Below are 21,230 nucleotides of genomic sequence, written 5' to 3' on the forward strand. Positions count from 1 at the left end.
AAGGTGGACGTTGTTCCGTGCCATCGATTTTCAATCTTTGATGTATCCCAATTTTATCATAAGCAAAATTTTCGGAATATTTCCATACAGAATTAAGGATTCGTCGTTTGAAACATCTAAACCGCGTTACATTCTATGGACTGTTATTCTCTGCGTAAACTGCGTTTATGAGTTGACAATGTTGTATAAACTCAATTTCTCTAGAAAAAAGATTGATGTACCTAGAATTATATCGATGAATATCTCCTATTTACTTGGATTGTTTGTAATGATCATCTCTTATGCCCTGATCGGTCCGCGAATGCGTTTACTTCAGACTATATCAGATATTTCATCGAGATTGCCACAGAAGTCATATCAAAACCTATCCAAATTAGTACACACTAAGGACATTTTCGGTTTTTTCTTTCACTTTTGGCTGATATTATCATTCTATTTCGTATATTCTGAAAGGATAGTTTTCGGTTTATTCCAACTGTTCAGACTTTTCATCATCTTGTTGGGATTTCAAATGGATATGCTATACATAAATTGTGTTTGTGTCTTAAAGGCCTGTTTCAAGGAAATCAATGATAATCTGGAGAATCTACAAGAGCTCGTGATGAATAATATTCCTAGATTGATCTATCATGAGCAGAGACATCCGTTGCTGATAAAACTAAAGGCTCTGAAGAAACATCATCTGATGATAAGTGATACAGTGAAGATGCTTAACATGATTTTCAGTCTGCATCTTCTCGCTGTCATAGCTATAGTCTTTAAGCAGATAATATTCTTCGTGTATTTCAATGTAATAAAATGGCAAAACGGGATATCCTTGAATCAAGACAGGATTTATAACGCATATTTCATATCAATTGTAACATATTACTTTACAAGATTCATATTGATAGTGTGGGCTTGCGAAACTGGTAAAAATGAAGCGACAAAAATTAGCACTATCGTTCATGATGTACGTAACAGCATCAGCGATATGCAAATCAAATATGAGGTAATAAAGGAGAATTTTACATTATAGTTTAAAAGTTTTTTTATTTGTTGCGATTTTTTTATACCTATATTAGATCTAAAACTATTTTATATTTAACTAATTTAACCCGGCGTGAGCTAGATATACCTAAAAATACCTAAATCTAAAAGTACTTTATAAGACACAATGGATATCCCACTAAATTAAAACTACAAATAAAATATCCAGAATTATAAAAAAATTATGTTTATTAAAATTTTAATCAAATTAGTAACAATTTTAAGCATTAAAGAGATCAATGTATCGAGTGTGATGTATACCCGATCTAGCTCACGCCGGGTTAAACTTATCATTTCGGTTATACCATTTCACTTATTTCATTTATTATCTTTTGATTTGTTTTTGCAGTTAAATTTGTTCTCCTTGCAAATATTGCATTGCGATAATACATTCTCCGTGAAAGGTCTCACTATAGATGCGACGTTATTCACTGTGGTGAGTGATTAAATAGTATCCTTAATTAAATACGTATTATTTATGTATTTCATGTTTTGCGTTTAGATGGTGAGTAGCGTTTCCACGTATTTATTAATCTTAATACAATTTTTGATCACAACGCATTCTTGTGACAGCAAGACAGATGCAGTTAATTATACACAAGCAATTTAATTATTACAAAGGCGTTTGAAAATATTGAAAACTTTTGATCTTCTTATGTTGAGTATTTTATCGCTGTGAATATATAACTGTCTAAGGTTTTTATTCTTAAAAAATCATATATACATCTTATTCATGTATGCCAGTAAAAATCGTGTACCATGTATAATAATAAATAAGATCTTAAGGTTTTATTTGTTTGAATGTACCACATTAAATATAAATTAATAAAAAATGTGTTTCATATCAAATATAACTTAACAGTTTAATTGTCCTTTCGTTAAAAATAAAATATGTTAAACAGCAAATATTAATGAATCCACCGTTTATATCTTATATATTTCTCGTATTGATTAATTCGTAGAACATTTTTATCAAATCAAAAGTAGTACGAATAATTTTTAAGGTAAATTTAACGCTTAAAATTGATTGAAATAATTCGTTAAATTCAAATTGTATATTTTTTATTCAAGTTTCAGTTATCAATATAGAATCAATTAAATTTTCATTGAGAGGTGATAGACGAAATATTGCAATAGTAATTTTAAGTATCATATTTCTTTGTACATAAAAAACAATGAAGTTAACTAACTAAAAGTATCTTATTAATATACTTATAAAGTACTAATTAATTTCTCATCGATCAAAAAAATCAAGTAATTTAGAAATTCGTTAGATCAATTTTAATTTAGGAAATAGCACTTGTTACGCATTTGACATTCGTGCACGACATATAAAAGAAAACGTTGGACAAACAACACACTTACACACATATATGTACATATATACAGTACATGGCCATGTACACGATCCAAAGAAAGCCGAAATACCGAAGAGTTTTTTTGCATGGTTCGGCGCCTTTAATCATATACAATCAAGCGAGTGTCTCGTCGCCTAGTATTGCGGAGACTTCCTGGCGACTGTCTCGGTCTTTGTCGCCGCGGAGATGATAGGAGCCGCGGCACACGTGTGTTCTTGACGATAGACCGCCGATTTACTATCCTTATTTTTCAGTATCTTTCGACGTGGAAAACGCGCGCAGTGGGGTAGTCTCGATTCGGAACTCGTGAAGAACAGTCGAAATATCGGTCCTCTAAGCCGTGAATCGAGAGTTTAATTTCTTATACGAAAGGCAGTGTAGTGTATTGTAGCGACCCAAGGCGACGGCCTCACGCGTAGTCGCGTCCATTCGCGAATAGGTTACACTCCTAGGCGTAACCACACAGTGGCTCAGAGTGTATGTCCACACGTAGCGAAACCCCCAGGCGTTGCCACACATAGGCTCAGGGTATTCGCTGTCACACAGACTTTGAGAACTTTCCTTAAGATCTTACCAATTACGAACAATAACACATTTCAGTGCAACACTCGTGTAAAATATATACATTATAAAACACATGTGGATTAATCTACTTTTCATATGAACTGAAGTGTTAACAGTCATTGTGAACCTATCCATCGAATGCGAAGTTACAGTGCGTTCCTTAAACGGCTCGTGCTGATAGACAGAACAAATTTGGTGGCTCCTGTGAGATACGAGCTTACGACCCCTGGATTACGAGACGACGGAAGCAGAATCTACCCGGTACATCCAAGCACTCATTACAAAATTAGTGTTTCTAAATATGCGCACAGCACAATTTAATAATATTTTAATATGTAAATTTATGTACAAGTAGAATCCAAATTATTACAAAGTTAGATATTGTAATTTTCAATTATCATTACAAATTATGATAGGAAAATGCATATATGAATATATATTTTTGAATGAATACGTATAAATATATTTATATTAAAAACTATAATAGTAAAAATCGCATTAAAGATCAAGATTGTTAGATACCAAAATTGTTATTACATTAGTCGATGAAGACTCCAAAAATCAATGTTATGATAAAAATATTAAGTATTCCAATTAAATAGAATTTTTTTTTTATGTAATATCGATGCTATCAGGCATATTATTCCCAATTTAGACGTGCTAAATGAAAATCCATATGTTAGAAATTACTTCATTACATGCATGTTTTTATATTCTAAAAGATCGAAAATAATAATCATAAGATGTCGATGTTGCTTCGTAGTTATCAAATAACCTTTTAGTCACGTCTTACTACTCGACGCAGCAACTGTCTGCAGCTTTAAATTTAATTAAACTCAATCGCAGGTCATAAACAGATAAGACTAGTGCCAATTGATGTATATTTGTGGTGGATAGTTCGAAATTGAATACTACATTTAGAGGTTTCTGGCTTGTATTAACGCTAAAATGCATGAAAAATAACAATAGACACGATAGTGTCCCACGCCAAGCGGGCGATTTTTTTACCTTTTTTTAAAAAGGTAATAATATAAAACGCTGGATTATTTGACAAAGCAAAATAACAAGGTAACGTCCAAAAACGAGCATAAAAGTGATTAGATTACACAATAAAAATATATATTTGAAATACAATATTACTCAATTCTTATATATTAAAACGTTTCGACTCACAGAGTCTTCTTCAGTTAACAACACAATTAACCTAATAATCTAAACACAAATTTAAAAACGGAACTAATGTCATAATTGTACCATAAGCAACTAAAGTGTTATCCCACCATGCACGTTCAGAGTATCGTCATGATGTTATAGGATAAAACTAAATCCTCGTTCAAGAGCAAGAATCACGTTAAGTCCAAAGATAGAAGTCAAATGATAAAAAGTAGTCTTACATTCATGGGTTGATTAACATTCTCTTAATAACTCTTTGGACTTAACATGATTCTCGCTCTTGAACGAGGATTTAATTACATCGTACATCATGACGGTACTCTTATGAACATGGTGAGATAACACTTTAGTTGCTTATGATACAATTATGACATTAGTTTCGTTTTTTTTAATTTGCAGTTAGATTATTAGGTTAATTATATTGAAGAAGATTCTGTGAGTCGAAACGTTTTAATGTATAAGAATTGAGTGATATCATATCTCAAATATATATTTTTATTGTAATCTAACAACTTTTATACTCGTTTTTGGTTGTTATCTTGTTGTTTTGAAAAATGATAAAGTAGAGGAGACCAGGGTCAGTAAACTATGGGGTAAGTAGAATAATCGAGGCTACGTTAAAAACAAAACACACGAGACACGCGTAAACCATAGTTGCCAAATATCCAGATTTCGACTGGAGATTCCAGTTTTTGGAACCAATCTGCAGTTCCCCGGCAGATGGAAAAATCTCCAGTTTTTCGCTCGCGTGTGGTATTTATTAATTTGAACTATCCAGTGATACTTGCGATGTTATTTTGTATAATTATTAGGATTTTCCGTTCAGAATGTTTATTTTAAAATATTTTTATTATTATCACTAAGGGTAATGTAGAAAAAAAACCAAAGAAGAAATAAAAAAGCTACTACAAAACAGATATATGAAAGATACTGATTTTCGCAAATATTATGTTGTGTTAAAGATGTTATAACGTATTGTTTTTTGGTATTTTGTATAACGCGCTGTATAGTGCAATATTAAAATTACGTGGAAAGTAATAAGAAAATCTGTGATTATGTTCGCAGTATATATGTAATCTTGTAATAATAATAAAGAGGTCTCTAGTTATTGTGTTGACACTTTATGTTAGTCAAATATTAATAACAAAAAGAAAGTCTGTAACAGTAGTCGCAAACGGCAAAACACAAATTAAACTCTGGGCCTTTTTCTTTTTCTATTTTTTTTTTTAATGAAATAATCGGCCAGCCTCCAGTCGAAATATAAAATCTTCAGCGCACGAACGAACCTTCAGGCCCAGCCGTACCATGCTCAGGACTTGGCAACCGTATAAGCGTAGTAAACGTGTCTGAGCACGCAGCAACGACTACCGCTCAGTCTGCTGTAACATCTCATTGCAAATAGGTATATCTGTGATAGAAGTTGCGCTATAATTAAAAAAAAATCGTATATCTAAGTAAATATTGTTATTCTTATTTTTGTTTTATAATTATATAAAATTGCCTAAGATATTTTATTTCTATTTAGATAGTAAGTGTAGTTCTTACATAATAAAGTCCAACAGACTTTTTTATTTATCTGTCTTTGTTATCGTATACTGTTAATGTTTTTAAAAAATGAACATTGGGATAGTAAACTAACCACAGCATGGGACTATGACTTATTTAGCGACTCTTATAGTATCTACTCAATATTTCATTTAAACAGATTTACCTCAGCGGTAAATATTATAAATTAATTCCCTCAGGTTTAATCTTGATAAAACTAAGGTCATTCCACGTGTTTTTGCACGAAATAAACGAATTTGGCAAAAAGAAGTATTGTTCTGCTTTGACAAGCGAATGCTTATGTTTAGAACATCTTTTCATAAAAGTTTTATTAATATGTAGCTAAAGATGTAGCTAAAAATATATACTAATCTTCATTTTAATAATTTTAATCAAATTACCCCGTTAGTCACCTCACTCCGGTCCCGGGGCTAGTTGACTCAGATGGAATGCATTAGAAAAATGCATTTTTTTCATATTAGTTATCAGTTACCTATTATTATTAAAATATTATTAGATAATTAAATGTATGTAACTGATATAGAATTCATTTTTTCTATATAAGCCTCTTAATATCGTCTGTAAAAATTCAAATCTGAAAAATGAGTCTACTAGCTCCGGTCTCCTCTACTTAACAAATTTAAGAAGAAACCATTATAATATATTAACATATTAAAATGTTGTTCTTTCACGATAATTTGTTAATTATATTTAATATGTCGTAGAGAGAGAAAAATTTCAAAGTGAACGCAACGGCCAAAACGAAAAGGGAAATGTGGGCGTTATTCCATGCTACCGATTTTCAATCTTTGATGTATCCCAACTTTATCATAAGCAAAATTCTTGGAATATTTCCATATAAAATTATGGCTTCATCTTTTGAAACTTCTAAACCGCGTTATATTCTATGGATTTTTATTCTCTGCGTAATCTGTGTTTATGAGTTGAGAATGTTCTATGAACTCAATCACAATCTCTCTGGAAAAATCAAGATTGATGTACCCAGGATAATATCGTTGAACTTATCCTTTTTGTATGGACTGTTTCTAGCGGTCATCTCTTATATCTTGAGCGGTCCGCAAATGCGTTTACTTCAGACTATATCAGATATTTCTTTAAGATTGCCACAGAAGTCATATCAAAAACTATCCAAATTAATACACACTAAGGATATTTTTGGCTTTTTCTTTCATTTCTGGCTAGCGTTAACATTATATTTCTCATATACTGAAAAAAATGTATTCGGTATATTAGATATCTTCAGAGTTTTCGTCAACTTATTAGGATTTCAAATAGATATGCTATACGTAAATTGCGTTTGTGTCTTAAAGGCCTGTTTCAAAGAAATCAACAATAATCTGGAGAATCTACGGGAGCTGATGATGAATAATCCTAGACAGATCTATAATCATGAGCAAAGACATCCGTTTTTGCTGATAAAACTTAAGGCTCTGAAGAAGCAGCATCTGATGATAAGTGATACAGTGAAGATGCTTAACATGATTTTCAGTCTGCATCTTCTCGCTACCATAGCTTTATCCTTCAAGCAGATAATATTCTACGTGTATCTCAACGTAATACAATGGCAAAACGGGATATCCTTGAATCAAGACGGAATTGATAATGCATATTTCATATCAGTCTTAATATATTACCTTATAAGATTAACATTGATAGTATGGGCTTGCGAAACTGGCAAAAATGAAGCGATAAAAATTGGCACTACCATTCACGATGTACTTAACAGCATCAGCGATGTGCAAATCAAAAATGAGGTAGTAAAGAATAATGTCACTTTAGTTTAAAATTTTTTTACAATCACACGTTGCGATTTTTATATATTTTTATATATATTAGATATAAATAAATTATATTTAATATGATTTACATTTATCATTTATGTTTTATAATTTTCGTATTTATTATTATTTGATTTATTATTGCAGTTAAATTTGTTCTCCTTACAAATATTGCATTGCGATAATACATTCTCCGCGAAAGGTCTAACTATAGATGCAACGATGCTCACTGCGGTGAGTGATTAAATATGTTCCTTAATTAAGTATATAAATCATTTACATATTTCATATTTTGCTTTTAGATGGTGAGTAGTATTTCCACGTATCTATTAATCTTAATACAATTTTTGATCATGACGCATTCCTGCGACAGCAAGACAAATGCAATTAATTATATAAAAGCAATTTAATTAATACAAATACGTTTGAGAATATTGAAAACCTTTGATTTTTATGTGGAATGTTTTGTCGCTGAGTATAATTATCCAAAGTTTTTATTTCAAAAAATCATATATACATGTATCCATGTATGCACAATCAGATAAAAATCTTGTACCACGTATATAAATAATCAGTGGCATAACTAAGACTTTATTTTTTCAAATGGACAAGTCTTATAAATAAATTAATAAAAATGTATTTCATATCAAATAAATAATGCAATTTTACAGTTTAATTGTACTTTCGTTCAAAAATAAAATATATTAAATGGCTAATATTAATGAATCGTCGATTAATTTATATCTTATGTATTTTTCATATCGATTAATTAGAACCTTTAGTCAAATCAATATTTATCAAGAATAGAATGAATAACTGTTAAGGCAAATTTAATTTTTAAAATTGGTTTAAACAATTCATCAAATGCAAACTGCATATTTCTTATTCAAGTTTTAGTTATAAATAAAATTTAACTTTTTTATTCGTCATTGAGAGATGATAGATGCATTGTTGCAACATTTGATTTTTACGAGCGACTGCTGGCGAAAGTTAGCGAAAACGGAGGGAGTTTGCATTTCTCTCTCACCAAGAGGCGGATCGGTTGTTATCACATATCTCCATAACTACAATGTATATTCTTATCAACTTTTGGCTATAAACTTCTTATTGATCAAGCTTGATTTATAGCACATAATTATCAATAACTGTATTGTTAATAAATAGAAGTATTTTCGTTCACATGAGCTTTTTATTGGTTAGAAATGAGTTCTCGTTGTATGCGCGTTCTTTGATTGGATGGTGAATCTAGGAACTAAATCGATTAATCAATGAGATGTATCGTTAGTAGCGAACTCTTTAGTAATTCTCAATTATGGTTAGCACATGTCATAAACAGAGAGAAACCTGATAGATAACATGAGACGGCCCAAAACTAGAACATTATAACATAAATATTCGCATCCACCATTTTTAATCCTTCCTCCCTCTTCAATCTTCTTAGTTTAGCGGCGGAATAGAGAGAGAGCAAGGGATTGAGGAAAGGAGCAAGAGAGTGAGAAAAGAACTAAAAATGGCGGATGCGAATACTCATGTTATAGTACCTTACCAAAACCTGTAATCGCAAAATGCTGCCGCGCACTACCGCCCTCTGAAGAAGTGGATGTTAGGGGCTCCGCATAATAAAAGGAACAGGGAACAGAGAACAGAGCATAAGAATTTCAACCTATCAGAAATCGTGTATTGTGGAATACACAGTGTGTTTATTATATTAATTCTTATAATTAATATTATTTGAATCTTTTTTAAGCTTTCAATTTAAAAAATTCTTTCTTGCCTTTAAAATGCTTTTATTTAATATCTAATTTTTTAATTTTAAGCTTCAATTTCGATATAGGCTCCAATGATTAAATTCCAACAATATGTAATAACAAGGCTGCGAAGCCAAGTCGATTGTTGATGCTTAGCGTGTATTTAAAACATTAACATACAAATAATAAAGTTTACATTTATTATTAAAAATGATAAGACATATGTTTCGACCTTTTCATATCAGGCCATTTTCAGTATCACCAAATAAATCAGTATTACATACGCAAACGTTTAACACAGTGTTCCAATGTCCACCCTATCAATAGTACATCAAATTTCTATAGACGCAATATATTCGTATAATGATGTTGTTGTAATAATACTGGTTGTCGTGTTCTAAGGACATGCACAAAAGACATAAAGTAAAACTGAAAACACTCTTTATTTGATATGAACAGAATTATCGCGATCACACAGCAAACGAAAATGTAGTAAAGATCAAGAAGGTAAAGTAACGTAAGTAGGAGTGCCAACTCAACTAACTGAAGAAAAAGAATATAAGGCATATGCGCGCCCTCTCACGGAGCTATGGCTTGAACTAAATTATTACTAGTATATTCCTATGACTTGACATTAATGGTGCGTTCTCAAATCTTAACACTCCCACTTTTAGTTGCAAGCCAAAAAAAAATTAGATGTTGATGAATCTTCGGTGGTGCGACTCCATGTTCAGTACTATTCATATGTATAAAAAGATTCTCACGTATTTAATTTTTAATTTTTATTTTTGCTTGTTTTATTTCATACTTCTAAAAGCAACATGTGTGTATGTGTATGTATATAAATTTCTGTCTCATGCAAAAACATTTTATATATTAAAGAGTTTAATTTTTTATCTTTAATTCTTCATTTAAAAAAAATTTTTTACTTTTTAAGTTTCTTGTCTTTGTTAGTTTTTGTTTCTGAGTATTTAGAATTATATTTCTTTATTTTATTTTTAACTATATATATTTGCAATTAAAAAATCTTTTCAATTTTTAAAAATTTCTTTCTAAAATTTAAATTTTTGAATTTCTTTTTGTTTAACTTTAATTTAAAAAATCTTTTTTAATTTGTTTTTTTAAGATTTCCGTCTATATTGTAATTAACTTCTGGCAGCAGTCAGGAGTATACTCTTTTTTTAAACAGATTTTTATTAATATCTTATTTATTCCTCTACTTATTCGAATACATAAAAAACAAAAGTCAAATGACTAAACATAATTTCTCATTCGTGTATTATATAAAGTACCTACTTATTAATTTCACGTCGATCAAAAGAATATGTCAAGCAATTTATATATTAGTTATATCAATTTTAATCTAGGAAACAGCATTCGTTAAAAAATTATAGTGTTTCTAAAAATGCATATAGTAAAATTTAATAATATTTTAATATGTAAAATTTATGTACAACAAAAATCAAAATCACTACAAAATTGGATACTGTAATTTTCGATTATCGTTAGAAGTTATGACAGGAAAATACGTATGAATATATTTTTGAACAAATAAATATGAATATTTTTAAATTAATGACTATACTAATAAGGATCACATTAAAGATCAAAATTGATATCAATTACTATTAGGTAGGTACATATATCGACGAAGTATCCAAAAAAATATCAATATCATGGTAGAAATTTCAAGTATTCCAATTTAATTAAATAAAATAATATTTATTTCATGCAATATCGATGTTTTCTGTTTTGCATATTATTCCCAATTTAGATGAGCTAATGATAATCCATACGTTAGAAATTACTTTATTACATATCTTTATATTTTAAAAGGTCATAAATAATAGTCAAAAGACATCGTTGTTACTTCGTAGCTAACAAATAACCTTTCAGTCACGACTTATTACTCGACGTAGCAACTACCAATAAAACTTTAAATATAATTTAACTCCATCGCAGCACGTAAACAGATAAAGTGCCTAGTGCTAATTTATATATATTTGTGGTCTAAAATTTGAAATTGAAGATTACAGTTAGAAATTTCTGGCTTGTATTAACGCTAAAGTGCATAAAAAATGACAAAGTAATAACTTTAAGCAGCAACTATTACTAATATATCAAAATATTATTTTTTAACGAAAATTTGCTAATTATATTTAATTTGTCGTAGAAATTTCAAAGTCAAGTCAAGGGCCAAAACGAAAGGAGAAAGATGGAGATTGTTCCATGCCACCGATTTTCAATCTTTGATGTACCCCAACTTTTTCATAAGTAAAATTCTCGGAATATTTCCATACAGAATTAAGGCTTCGTCTTTTGAAGCTTCTAAACCTCGCTATATTCTATGGACTATTATTTTCTGCGTAATCTGTGTTTATGAGTTGACAATTTTATATAAACTCAATCTCTCTGAAAAAATCAAGATAGATGTACCCAGAATTATCTGGGTGAATTTCTCCCATTTATATGGATTGTTTCTGGCGGTCATCTCTTATGCCTTGAGTAATCCGCGAATGCGTTTACTACAGACTATATTAGATATTTCTTCGAGATTGCCTCAGAGATCATACCAAAAACTATCCAAATTAATACACGCTAAGGATGTTTTCGGCGTTTTCTTTCATTTCTGGCTAATGTTAACATTATATTTCTTATATTCTGAAATGATGGTTTTCGGTTTACTCGAAATGTCCAGAATTTTTATCAACTTGATAGCATTTCAAATGGATATGCTATACATAAATTGCGTTTGTATCTTAAAAGCCTGTTTCAAAGAAATCAACGATAATCTGGAGAATCTGCCGGTGATCGTGGTGAATAATCCTAGATGGATCTATCATGAGCAGAGACATCCGTTCTTGCTGATAAAACTTAAGGTTCTGAAGAAACAGCATCTGATGATAAGTGACACAGTGAAAATGCTTAACATGATTTTCAGTCTGCATCTTCTCGCTACCATAGCTGTATCCTTCGGGCAGACAATATTCTACGTCTATTTTGATGCAATACAATGGCAAAACGGGATATCCTTAAATCGAGACAGGATTTATAATGTATTTTTCATATCAGTATTAATATATTACTTCACAAGATTAACATTAATAGTGTGGGCTTGCGAAACCGGCAAAAATGAAGCGATAAGAATTAGCACTACCATTCACGATGTGCTTAATAGCATCAAAAATGTGCAAATCAGAGATGAGGTAGTAAAGAAGAATTTCACTTTAGTTGAAAAGATTTTTATGAACATGTCGAGATTTTGATACATTAAATTTAAATAAATTATATCTAAATGATTTATATTTAATTTCTGTTTCGTAATCTTTATATTTATTACGTTTTGACTTGTTCCAGTTAAATTTGTTCTCCTTGCAAATATTGCATTGCGATAATACATTCTCCGCGAAAGGTATAACTGTAGATGCAACGTTGATGACTGTGGTGAGTGATTAAATATAATTTGTAATTAAATATGTATTAGTTATGTTTTTCATGTTGTGTGTGTGCTTTTAGATGGTGAGTAGCGTTTCCACGTATCTGTTAATCTTAATACAATTTTTGATCATAACGCATTCGTGCGACAGTAAGACAGATGCGATTAATTATACACGACCAATTTAATTAATACAAGTTTTCAATATTGCGGGAATATTAGAAATTTTTGATCTTTATGTGTTGAATGCTTTATCGTTGTGAGTATAATTGTTCAACGTTTTTATTTTTAAAAAACCATATATGTACGTTCTATTCATGTATGCCAAATAAAAATCTTGTACTATGTGTATTAATAAATCAGATTTTTAAATTTTATTTGTTTAAATGTACCGCACTATCATACAAATTAATAAAAATGTAATAGTAATCAAATATTAACAAAGTCAGTGATCGAGCTAATGATGGTTGACACTAATTTAAATAATTTTATTTATAAATCGACATACAAAAATATAAAAATCCGTTAAGTGCATATTATATATTCCTTATTCAAGTTTCATTTATCAATAAAGATTTAACAAAATTTTCAATCGTCATTGAGAGATGATAAACTAATTGTTGCAATGATAATTTTTGATTCTTAATATCTTATTTGTTCCTTAATTTATTTATTATTAGTGTACATCGAAAACATAAAGACAAATGACTAAAAATAATTCCCTATTCATATATTTACAAAGTACTTATTAATTTCACATCGATCATAATATTTCAAGCAATTTAGATATTAGATCAATTTAATCTAGAAAATAGCATTCACACATTACGAAATTATAATGTTTGTAAAAATGCGCGCAGTACAGTTTAATAATACTTTAATGCATAAAATTCATGTACAAATAAAACCCAAATCATTACAAAATTAGATACCTATTGTACCTATTTTTCAATTATCATTACAAATTATGACAGGAAAATGCATATGAATATATTTTTGAATGGATACAATAAATACCTTTATATTAAAAAATACAAAAATAAAGATTATATTAAAGATGCAGATAATTAGATATCGAAATTATTATTGCATTAATCGGTGAAGATTCCAAAAAATATCAATATTATTAAATATCAAAGGACTACATATGTAATATAAATTCACACAAAATCACAGATGCATTTACGATCCAATTAAACTGTTTGTGCCTTTGATTGCTATATAGTTTGTGTATCACACAGACTATTTGTACGGTCCTATAATATATTATATTATCAATATTATAATAGAGATATCAAGTATTCCAATTAAATAGAATAATTTCTATTTTATGTAATATCTATGCATTCTGGTTTGCATACTATTCCCAACGTAGATGTGCTAAATGATAATCCGTACGTCAGAAATTACTTTATTACATGTCTTTATATTCTATGAGGTCATAAATAATAGTCAAAAGACGTGGTTGTTACTTCGTAGCTAACAAATAACCTTCTAGTCACGACCAACTACTCGACGCAGCAACTATCAATACAGCTTCAAATTTAATTTTATTCAATCGCAGTACATAAACAAATAAAATTAGTGCCAATTCATGTGTATTTGTGGTCAAAAGTTCGAAATTGGAGAATAGTTTCTGGCTTGTATTAACACTAAAGTGCATAAAAAATGATAAAGTAATATACTTAAGCAGCAACCATTATTAAAATATTAAAATATTGTTCTTTAATGATAATTTGATAACTACATTTAATTTTTCGTAGAAATTTTAAAGTCAAGTCAAGGGCCAAAACGAAAGGAGAAAGGTGGAGATTGTTCCGTGCCACCGATTTTCAATCTTTGATGTATCCCAACTTTATCATAAGTAAAATTCTCGGAATATTTCCATACAGAATTAAGGCTTCATCTTTTGAAACATCTAAACCGCGCTATATTCTATGGACTATTATTCTCTGCGTAATCTGTGTTTATGAGTTGACAATGTTGTATGAACTCAATTTTTCTGGAAAAATCAAGATTGATGTACCCAAGACCATCTCGTTGAATTTCTCCTTTTTGTATGGATTATTTCTAACGGTTATCTCTTATGCCTTGAGTGGTCCACGAATGCGTTTACTTCAGACCGTATCAGATATTTCTTTAAGATTGCCCCGGAAATCATATCAAAAACTTTCTAAATTAATACACCCTAAGGACGTATTCGGATTTTTCTTTCATTTCTGGCTAGCGCTAACATATTTCTTGTATTCTGAAACGATGGTTTTTGGTTTACTCGAAATGTCCAGAGTTATCATTAGCTTGTTGGCGTTTCAAATGGATATGCTATACATAAATTGCGTTTGTGTCTTAAAAGCTTGTTTCAAGGAAATCAACGATAATCTAGAGAATCTGCGAGAACTTGTAATGAATAATATTCCTAGACTATATCATGAGCAGAAACATCCATACTTGCTGATAAAACTTAAAACTGTGGAGAAACAGCATCTGATGATAAGTGACACAGTGCAGATGCTTAACATGATTTTCAGTCTGCATCTTCTTGCTACCATAGCGTTATCTTTCAAGCAGATAATATTCTACTTGTATTTCAATGTAATACAATGGCAAAACGGGATATCCTTGAATCGAGATAATATTTATAATGTATATTTTATATCATTTCTAATTTATTATTTTATAAGATTGACATTGATAGTGTGGGCTTGCGAAACTGGCAAAAATGAAGCGACAAAAACTGGCACTACCATCCACGATGTGCTTAACAGTATCAGCGATGTGCAAATCAAAGATGAGGTAGTGAAGAAAAATTTCACTTTAGTTTAAATTTCTTACAAACATGTCGCAATTTTTGTGTATTATATTTAAAAAATTTATATTTAACTGATTTAAGTTTATCATTTCTGTTTTATATGTTTTGTATTTATTATATTTTAATTTGTTGTTGCAGTTAAATTCGTTTTCCTTGCAAATATTGCATTGCAATAATACATTCTCCGCAAAAGGTCTTACTGTAGATGCAACGTTGCTCACTGTGGTGAGTGATTAAATATATTTCTTAATTAAGTATGAATTATTTACGTATTTTTTTTTCATATTTTACTTTTAGATGGTGAGTAGTGTTTCCACATATCTATTAATTTTAATACAATTTTTGATCATGACACATTCTTGCGACAGTAAGACAGATGCAGTTAATTATACACAATTTAATTATTACAAAGGCGTTTGAAAATATCGGAAATATTTGATGGTTAGTTGTTGAATATTTTGTCGCTGTGAGTTTAATTGTTAAACGTTTTTATTTCTAAAAGAATCAAATATATATACATCCTATGCATGTATTCCAAATGAAAATCTCGTAGTATGTGTGTTAATAAATAAGATATTGAGACTTTATTTGTTTAAATGTATCACACTAATGTATAAATTAATAAAAAAATGTGTTTCATATCAAATATACCACGAAACTTAACAGTTTAATTGTCCTTTTATTAAAAATAAAATATGTTAAATAACTAATATTAATGTACAATCAGCTAATTTATATCTTACCCGTTTCTCATATCAATTAATTCGTAGAATCTTTAGGTATATTAAATCATTATTTATCAAAAATAGTACGAATAACTCTTAAAATAAATTTAATACTTAAAATTGATTCAAACAATTCGTTAAATGCAAACTGCGTACTTATTATTCAAGTTTCAGTTATCAATACAGATTCAAATATTATTAAGAGATGACAGAAGAATTATTGCAATGATAACGTTTAATGTTTAATATCTCGTTTTTTTGTACACAAAAAACAAAAAAGTCAACTAACAAAATTTCTCATTCATATACTTTTAAAATATCTTATACTTATTAATTTCACGTCGATCAAAAGAATACATCATGCAATTTAGATATTTGTTAGATCAATTTTAATCTAGCAAAAAGCACTCATTACGAAATTAATGCTTCTAAAAATGCGCACAGTACAATTTAATAATATTGTGGCGATTATATTGTCATTACCCCAGTTGAAAATTCATTTTTTTGTAATATAATTTTTATCATGAGAATATCGTATTCTTGGAATCACGAGAGAATATATGCAAACCTAGGAGACCTGCTCAGCTGTTCGAGGTAGGACAAAAAGAGCAATACTGAGATAGGCACGAGACAATTATAAATCGACGAAGCAGCGGCAGCGAAAGCACATAGTAATTAGAGACGCGTTTAAATTGAATTTATTAGAATTTGTTATGTATTAATAGTCCGACATTGCAGACAAGTGCAATATCGCATATACTGTAAGCAACCATTGAGGGAAATGAAATGCAACCGCGTAGGTAAGGAAACTAAGCCCAAGGATCGCATACATTTTAAATCTAGATTTCGGAACCTTCTTGAATGGCCAAAAAACAATAATGTTTCTCAGATCAAGAGATCAAGTAAGTAATTGCGAGAGGTAAGCGACATTTCTCCGCCGGCTTTTGTCAAGTAAAGTTGCTGTATAATCTGACGCGCTCGAAATAAAAACGTTCATTCTATAGTCCACACTTAGTTGTATTTGATACGGACCATAGCTCGTGACCATAACACAATCCAAACACCCATATTCCATCCAAAATATTTTAATGTGTACAATTTATGAACAAGTAAAATCTAATTCATTACAAAATTAGATATTATAATTTTCAATTATCACAACAGAAATATTAGGTATAAATGCATATGAATACATATATTTTTGGATAAATATGTATACCTAAATATGAAATACTTTCACATTAAAAACTTTAATAATAAAGGTAACATTAAAGATCAAGGTTGATAGATATCAAAGTTGTTACACTAACAGATGAAACCCCCCAAAAATATCAATGTATGGTAGAAATATCAAGTATTCTAGTTAAATAAAATATAATTTTTATTTTTTGTAATCTTGATCTTTCAGGCATTGTTCCTAATTTAGATGTGTTAAATGATAATTCATATGTTAGAAATTACTTTATTACATGTCTTTGTATATTGAAGGGTCATAAATAATGATCATGAGATGTCGATGTTGCTTCGTAGCTAACAAATAACCTTTTAGTAACGACTTACTATTCGACGCAGCAACTATCTGCAGCTTTAAATTTAATTAAACTCAATCGCAGGTCATAAACAGATAAGATTACTGCTAATTGATACATTTGTGGTGAAAAGTTCGAATTAAATACTACATTTAGAGGTTTCTGGCTTGTATTAACGTTAAAGTGCATAAAAAATGTTAAAGTAGGAGAGACCGGGGTCAGTAGATTATAGGAGTCCGAAATGGAATAATCGAGGCTACTTAAAAACAAAATACGCGAGACACGCGTAAACCACAGTTGCCAAGTCTCCAGATTTCGATTGGAGATTCCAGTTTTTGGAACTAATCTCCAGTTCTCCTGCAGACAGGAAAAATCTCCAGTTTTTCGCTCGCGTAGGGTATTTATTAATTACACTATCCAGTGATGCTCGCGATGTTATTGTATATAATTATTACGATTTTCCGTTCAGAATGTTCATTTTAAAATATTTTTACTATTATTACTAACAATAAGTGTAATGTAAAAACGAAAACCCAATGAAAAGTTAGAAAAGCTACTACAAAACAGATATATGAAAGATGCTGGTTTTCGCAAATATTATGTTGTGTTAAAGATGTAGCGTATTATTTTTTTTGTGTTTTGTATAACGCGCTGTATAATGCAATATTTAAATTACGTGGAAAATAATAAGAAAATTTATGATATTTGCAGTTTATGTAATCCTGTGATAGTAATAAAAACGTTTCTGTGATTGTGTTAACACTTTACGTTGGTCAAATATTAATAACAAAAAGAAAGTCTGTAACATGCAGTGATCGCAAAGCACGAATTAAACCCTGCGCCTTTTTTTTTTCTTTTTTTTTAATCGATCTCCAATCGAAGTATGAAATCTCCTGCGCATGGACCTTCGGGCTCCAGCCGTACAGTCCTCATGACCTGGCAACCGTAGCGTAAACGTGTTTGAGTACACATTCAGCAACTACGGCTCAGTCTGCTGTAACATCTCGTTGCGAACACATCTGTGATAAAAGTTATGTTACAATTTTAAAAAATCGTATACCTAAGTAAATATTTTTATTCTTAGAATTTTTGTTTTACAATCGTATATAATTGTCTGAGATATTTTATTTCTATTTATATAGTAAATGTAGATCTTATTTAATAAAGTCCAACAAATTTTTTTTATTTATTTGCTTTGTTATCGTATACTGTTAATGTTTTTAAAAATGAACAGATTGGAATAATAGGCTACCCATAGCATGGGGCTATATGACTCATTTAATGACGACTCTTATAGTATCTACTCAATATTTCATTCCTGTAAAAAGATTCTTTCGGTGGTAAATAATATAAATTAATTCCCTCACGTCTAATCTTGATAAAATTAGATTTATTCGACGTATTTTTGCACAAAACAAATGAACTTAGCAAAAAGAAGCGTCGTTTTGATCTGACAAGCGAATGTTTATGTTTAAAATATGTTCTTATAAAAGTTTTATTAATATGTGTAGCCAAAGATGTAGCTTAAAATACAATCTTCATTTTAATAATCATAGTCAAATTATCCCATTAATTACCTCGGTCCCGGGGCTAGTTGACTCAGATGGAATGCTTTATAAAAATGCATTTCTTTTTTTATATTAGTTATCAATTATTCATTATTATTAAAATAATATTAGATAATTAAATATATGTAACTGATGTAGAATTAATTTTTTCTATATAAGTCTCTTAATATCATTGTGTAAAAATTCAAAACTGAAAAATGAGTTTACTAGTCCCGGTCTCCCCTACTTAACAAATTTAAGACGAAACTATTATAATATATTAATATATTAAAATGTTCTTTCATAATAATTATAATATAATAATTTGTTAATTATATTTAATATATCGTAGAGAGGAAGAAATTTCAAAGTGGACTCAACGGCCAAAGCGAAAAGGGAAATGTGGACGTTATTTCATGCTACTGATTTTCAATCTTTGATGTATCCCAACTTTATCATAAGCAAAATTCTCGGAATATTTCCATATAAAATTATGGCTTCATCTTTTGAAATTTCTAAACCGCGTTATATTCTATGGATTTTTATTCTCTGCGTAATCTGTGTTTATGAGTTGACAATGTTATATGAACTCAATCTCTCTGGAAAAATCAAGATTGATGTACCCAGGATTATCTGGGTGAATTTCTTCCATTTATATGGATTGTTTCTGGCAGTCATCTCTTATGCCTTGAGTAATCCGCGAATGCGTTTACTACAGACTATATTAGATATTTCTTCGAGATTGCCACAGAAGTCATATCAAAAACTATCCAAATTAATACACGCTAAGGATATTTTCGGTTTTTTCTTTCATTTCTGGACAGCGCTAACATTATATTTCTCTAATTCCGAAAGGATGGTTTTTGGTTTAGTCGATATCTTTAGTCGAGTTTGCATTAGCTTGTTAGGATTTCAAATAGATATGCTATACATAAATTGCGTTTGTGTCTTAAAAGCCTGTTTCAAAGAAATCAACGATAATCTGGAGAATCTGTGGGAGCTGATGATGAATAATCCCAGACAGATCTATCCTGAGCAGAGACATCCGTTTTTGCTGATAAAACTTAAGGCTCTGAAGAAGCAGCACCTGATGATAAGTGACACAGTGCAGATGCTTAACATGATTTTCAGTCTGCATCTTCTCGCTATCATAGCTGCATCCTTCATGCTGATAATATTCTACGTGTATTTCAATGTAATACAATGGCAAAACGGGATATCCTTGAATCAAACCGAGATTGATAATGCATATTTGATATCAGTCTTAATATATTACTTTACAAGATTAACATTGATAGTGTGGGCTTGTGAAACTGGTAAAAATGAAGCGATAAAAATTGGCACTATCATTCACGATTTACTTAACAGCATCAGAGATGCACAAATTAAAGATGAAGTAGTAAATTTATATAGAAGATCTAACTAATAAGTTATATTTAAGTTTATCATTCTTGTTTTACTACATTTTTGTTATCTTTTGATTTGTTGTTGCAGTTAAATCTGTTTTCCTTGCAAATATTACATTGCGATAATACATTCTCCGCAAAAGGTTTCAATATAAATGTAACGTTGGTCACTGAGGTGAGTAATTAAATATATTCCTTAATTAAGTATATATTATATATACAGGGTGTTTGAAAATTATCGGGTAATCGATCACGAGCGGTAGAACGGACCGAATTGAATCGAAAATTCTTATATCATTTTGTAGGTTGCGCAATAGTTAACGAGATATTAACGTTTAAAGATAGTATAATAAGCGCGTCCGGCCGGCCTACTACTGCCGAATATAGGGGAAAGTTGCTGAATGCATACCACTTAACGTATTTTTTATTATATTTCTCATTTAGAACTGATTTGTGTGCAAATAAAGATTAGAAATTGTACTTTGATATTTCAAGTACCTATTATTACACGTTTTATCTTCTATCAATATCAAATTAATTCACTGGGAGTCTTTTTGCAACA

General features: G+C 30.0%; 4 protein-coding genes across 4 annotated transcripts in view; all 4 read left to right on the plus strand.

Moving 5' to 3' along the window:
- The first annotated feature begins 178 nt into the window (after nucleotides 1–178).
- Nucleotides 179–1,639, plus strand: LOC108765539 (uncharacterized). Its single transcript, XM_018514302.1, has 3 exons — nucleotides 179–991; nucleotides 1,379–1,465; nucleotides 1,532–1,639. The coding sequence occupies exons 1-3, from the start codon at nucleotides 179–181 to the stop codon at nucleotides 1,637–1,639; spliced, it is 1,008 nt and encodes a 335-aa protein (XP_018369804.1).
- A 5,304-nt stretch (nucleotides 1,640–6,943) lies between these two features.
- LOC108765540 (putative gustatory receptor 28a) lies at nucleotides 6,944–7,878 on the plus strand. The gene is made up of 3 exons (XM_018514303.1): nucleotides 6,944–7,444; nucleotides 7,616–7,702; nucleotides 7,771–7,878. The coding sequence occupies exons 1-3, from the start codon at nucleotides 6,968–6,970 to the stop codon at nucleotides 7,876–7,878; spliced, it is 672 nt and encodes a 223-aa protein (XP_018369805.1). The 5' UTR covers nucleotides 6,944–6,967.
- Nucleotides 7,879–11,885: 4,007 nt separating this feature from the next.
- Nucleotides 11,886–15,881, plus strand: LOC108765542 (uncharacterized). Its single transcript, XM_018514304.1, has 6 exons — nucleotides 11,886–12,422; nucleotides 12,574–12,660; nucleotides 12,733–12,752; nucleotides 14,416–15,445; nucleotides 15,600–15,686; nucleotides 15,759–15,881. The coding sequence occupies exons 1-6, from the start codon at nucleotides 11,886–11,888 to the stop codon at nucleotides 15,879–15,881; spliced, it is 1,884 nt and encodes a 627-aa protein (XP_018369806.1).
- A 3,958-nt stretch (nucleotides 15,882–19,839) lies between these two features.
- The window catches only part of LOC108765543 (uncharacterized), a 1,740-nt gene continuing 349 nt past the window's right edge, over nucleotides 19,840–21,230 (plus strand). The window contains exons 1-2 of the mRNA XM_018514305.1: nucleotides 19,840–20,658; nucleotides 20,757–20,843. Coding sequence (XP_018369807.1) covers nucleotides 19,840–20,658; nucleotides 20,757–20,843 — 906 coding nt within the window. The remainder of the gene's footprint in view (nucleotides 20,659–20,756; nucleotides 20,844–21,230) is intronic.

The sequence above is a fragment of the Trachymyrmex cornetzi genome, unplaced genomic scaffold, assembly GCF_001594075.2.
Source record: "Trachymyrmex cornetzi isolate Tcor2-1 unplaced genomic scaffold, Tcor1.1 scaffold5, whole genome shotgun sequence".
In the NCBI taxonomy this organism is placed as follows: Eukaryota; Metazoa; Arthropoda; class Insecta; order Hymenoptera; family Formicidae; genus Trachymyrmex; species Trachymyrmex cornetzi.

Bases quoted from the DNA above. Each gene is read 5' to 3' on its own strand.
- LOC108765539 (XM_018514302.1), top strand. From the start codon at position 179: ATGTTGTATAAACTCAATTTCTCTAGAAAAAAGATTGATGTACCTAGA. The intron at 992-1,378 runs GTAATAAAGGAG...TTGTTTTTGCAG, and splicing joins ATATGCAAATCAAATATGAG to TTAAATTTGTTCTCCTTGCA. The intron at 1,466-1,531 runs GTGAGTGATTAA...TTTTGCGTTTAG, and splicing joins ATGCGACGTTATTCACTGTG to ATGGTGAGTAGCGTTTCCAC.
- LOC108765540 (XM_018514303.1), top strand. From the start codon at position 6,968: ATGCTATACGTAAATTGCGTTTGTGTCTTAAAGGCCTGTTTCAAAGAA. The intron at 7,445-7,615 runs GTAGTAAAGAAT...TTATTATTGCAG, and splicing joins ATGTGCAAATCAAAAATGAG to TTAAATTTGTTCTCCTTACA. The intron at 7,703-7,770 runs GTGAGTGATTAA...TTTTGCTTTTAG, and splicing joins ATGCAACGATGCTCACTGCG to ATGGTGAGTAGTATTTCCAC.
- LOC108765542 (XM_018514304.1), top strand. From the start codon at position 11,886: ATGGTTTTCGGTTTACTCGAAATGTCCAGAATTTTTATCAACTTGATA. The intron at 12,423-12,573 runs GTAGTAAAGAAG...GACTTGTTCCAG, and splicing joins ATGTGCAAATCAGAGATGAG to TTAAATTTGTTCTCCTTGCA. The intron at 12,661-12,732 runs GTGAGTGATTAA...GTGTGCTTTTAG, and splicing joins ATGCAACGTTGATGACTGTG to ATGGTGAGTAGCGTTTCCAC.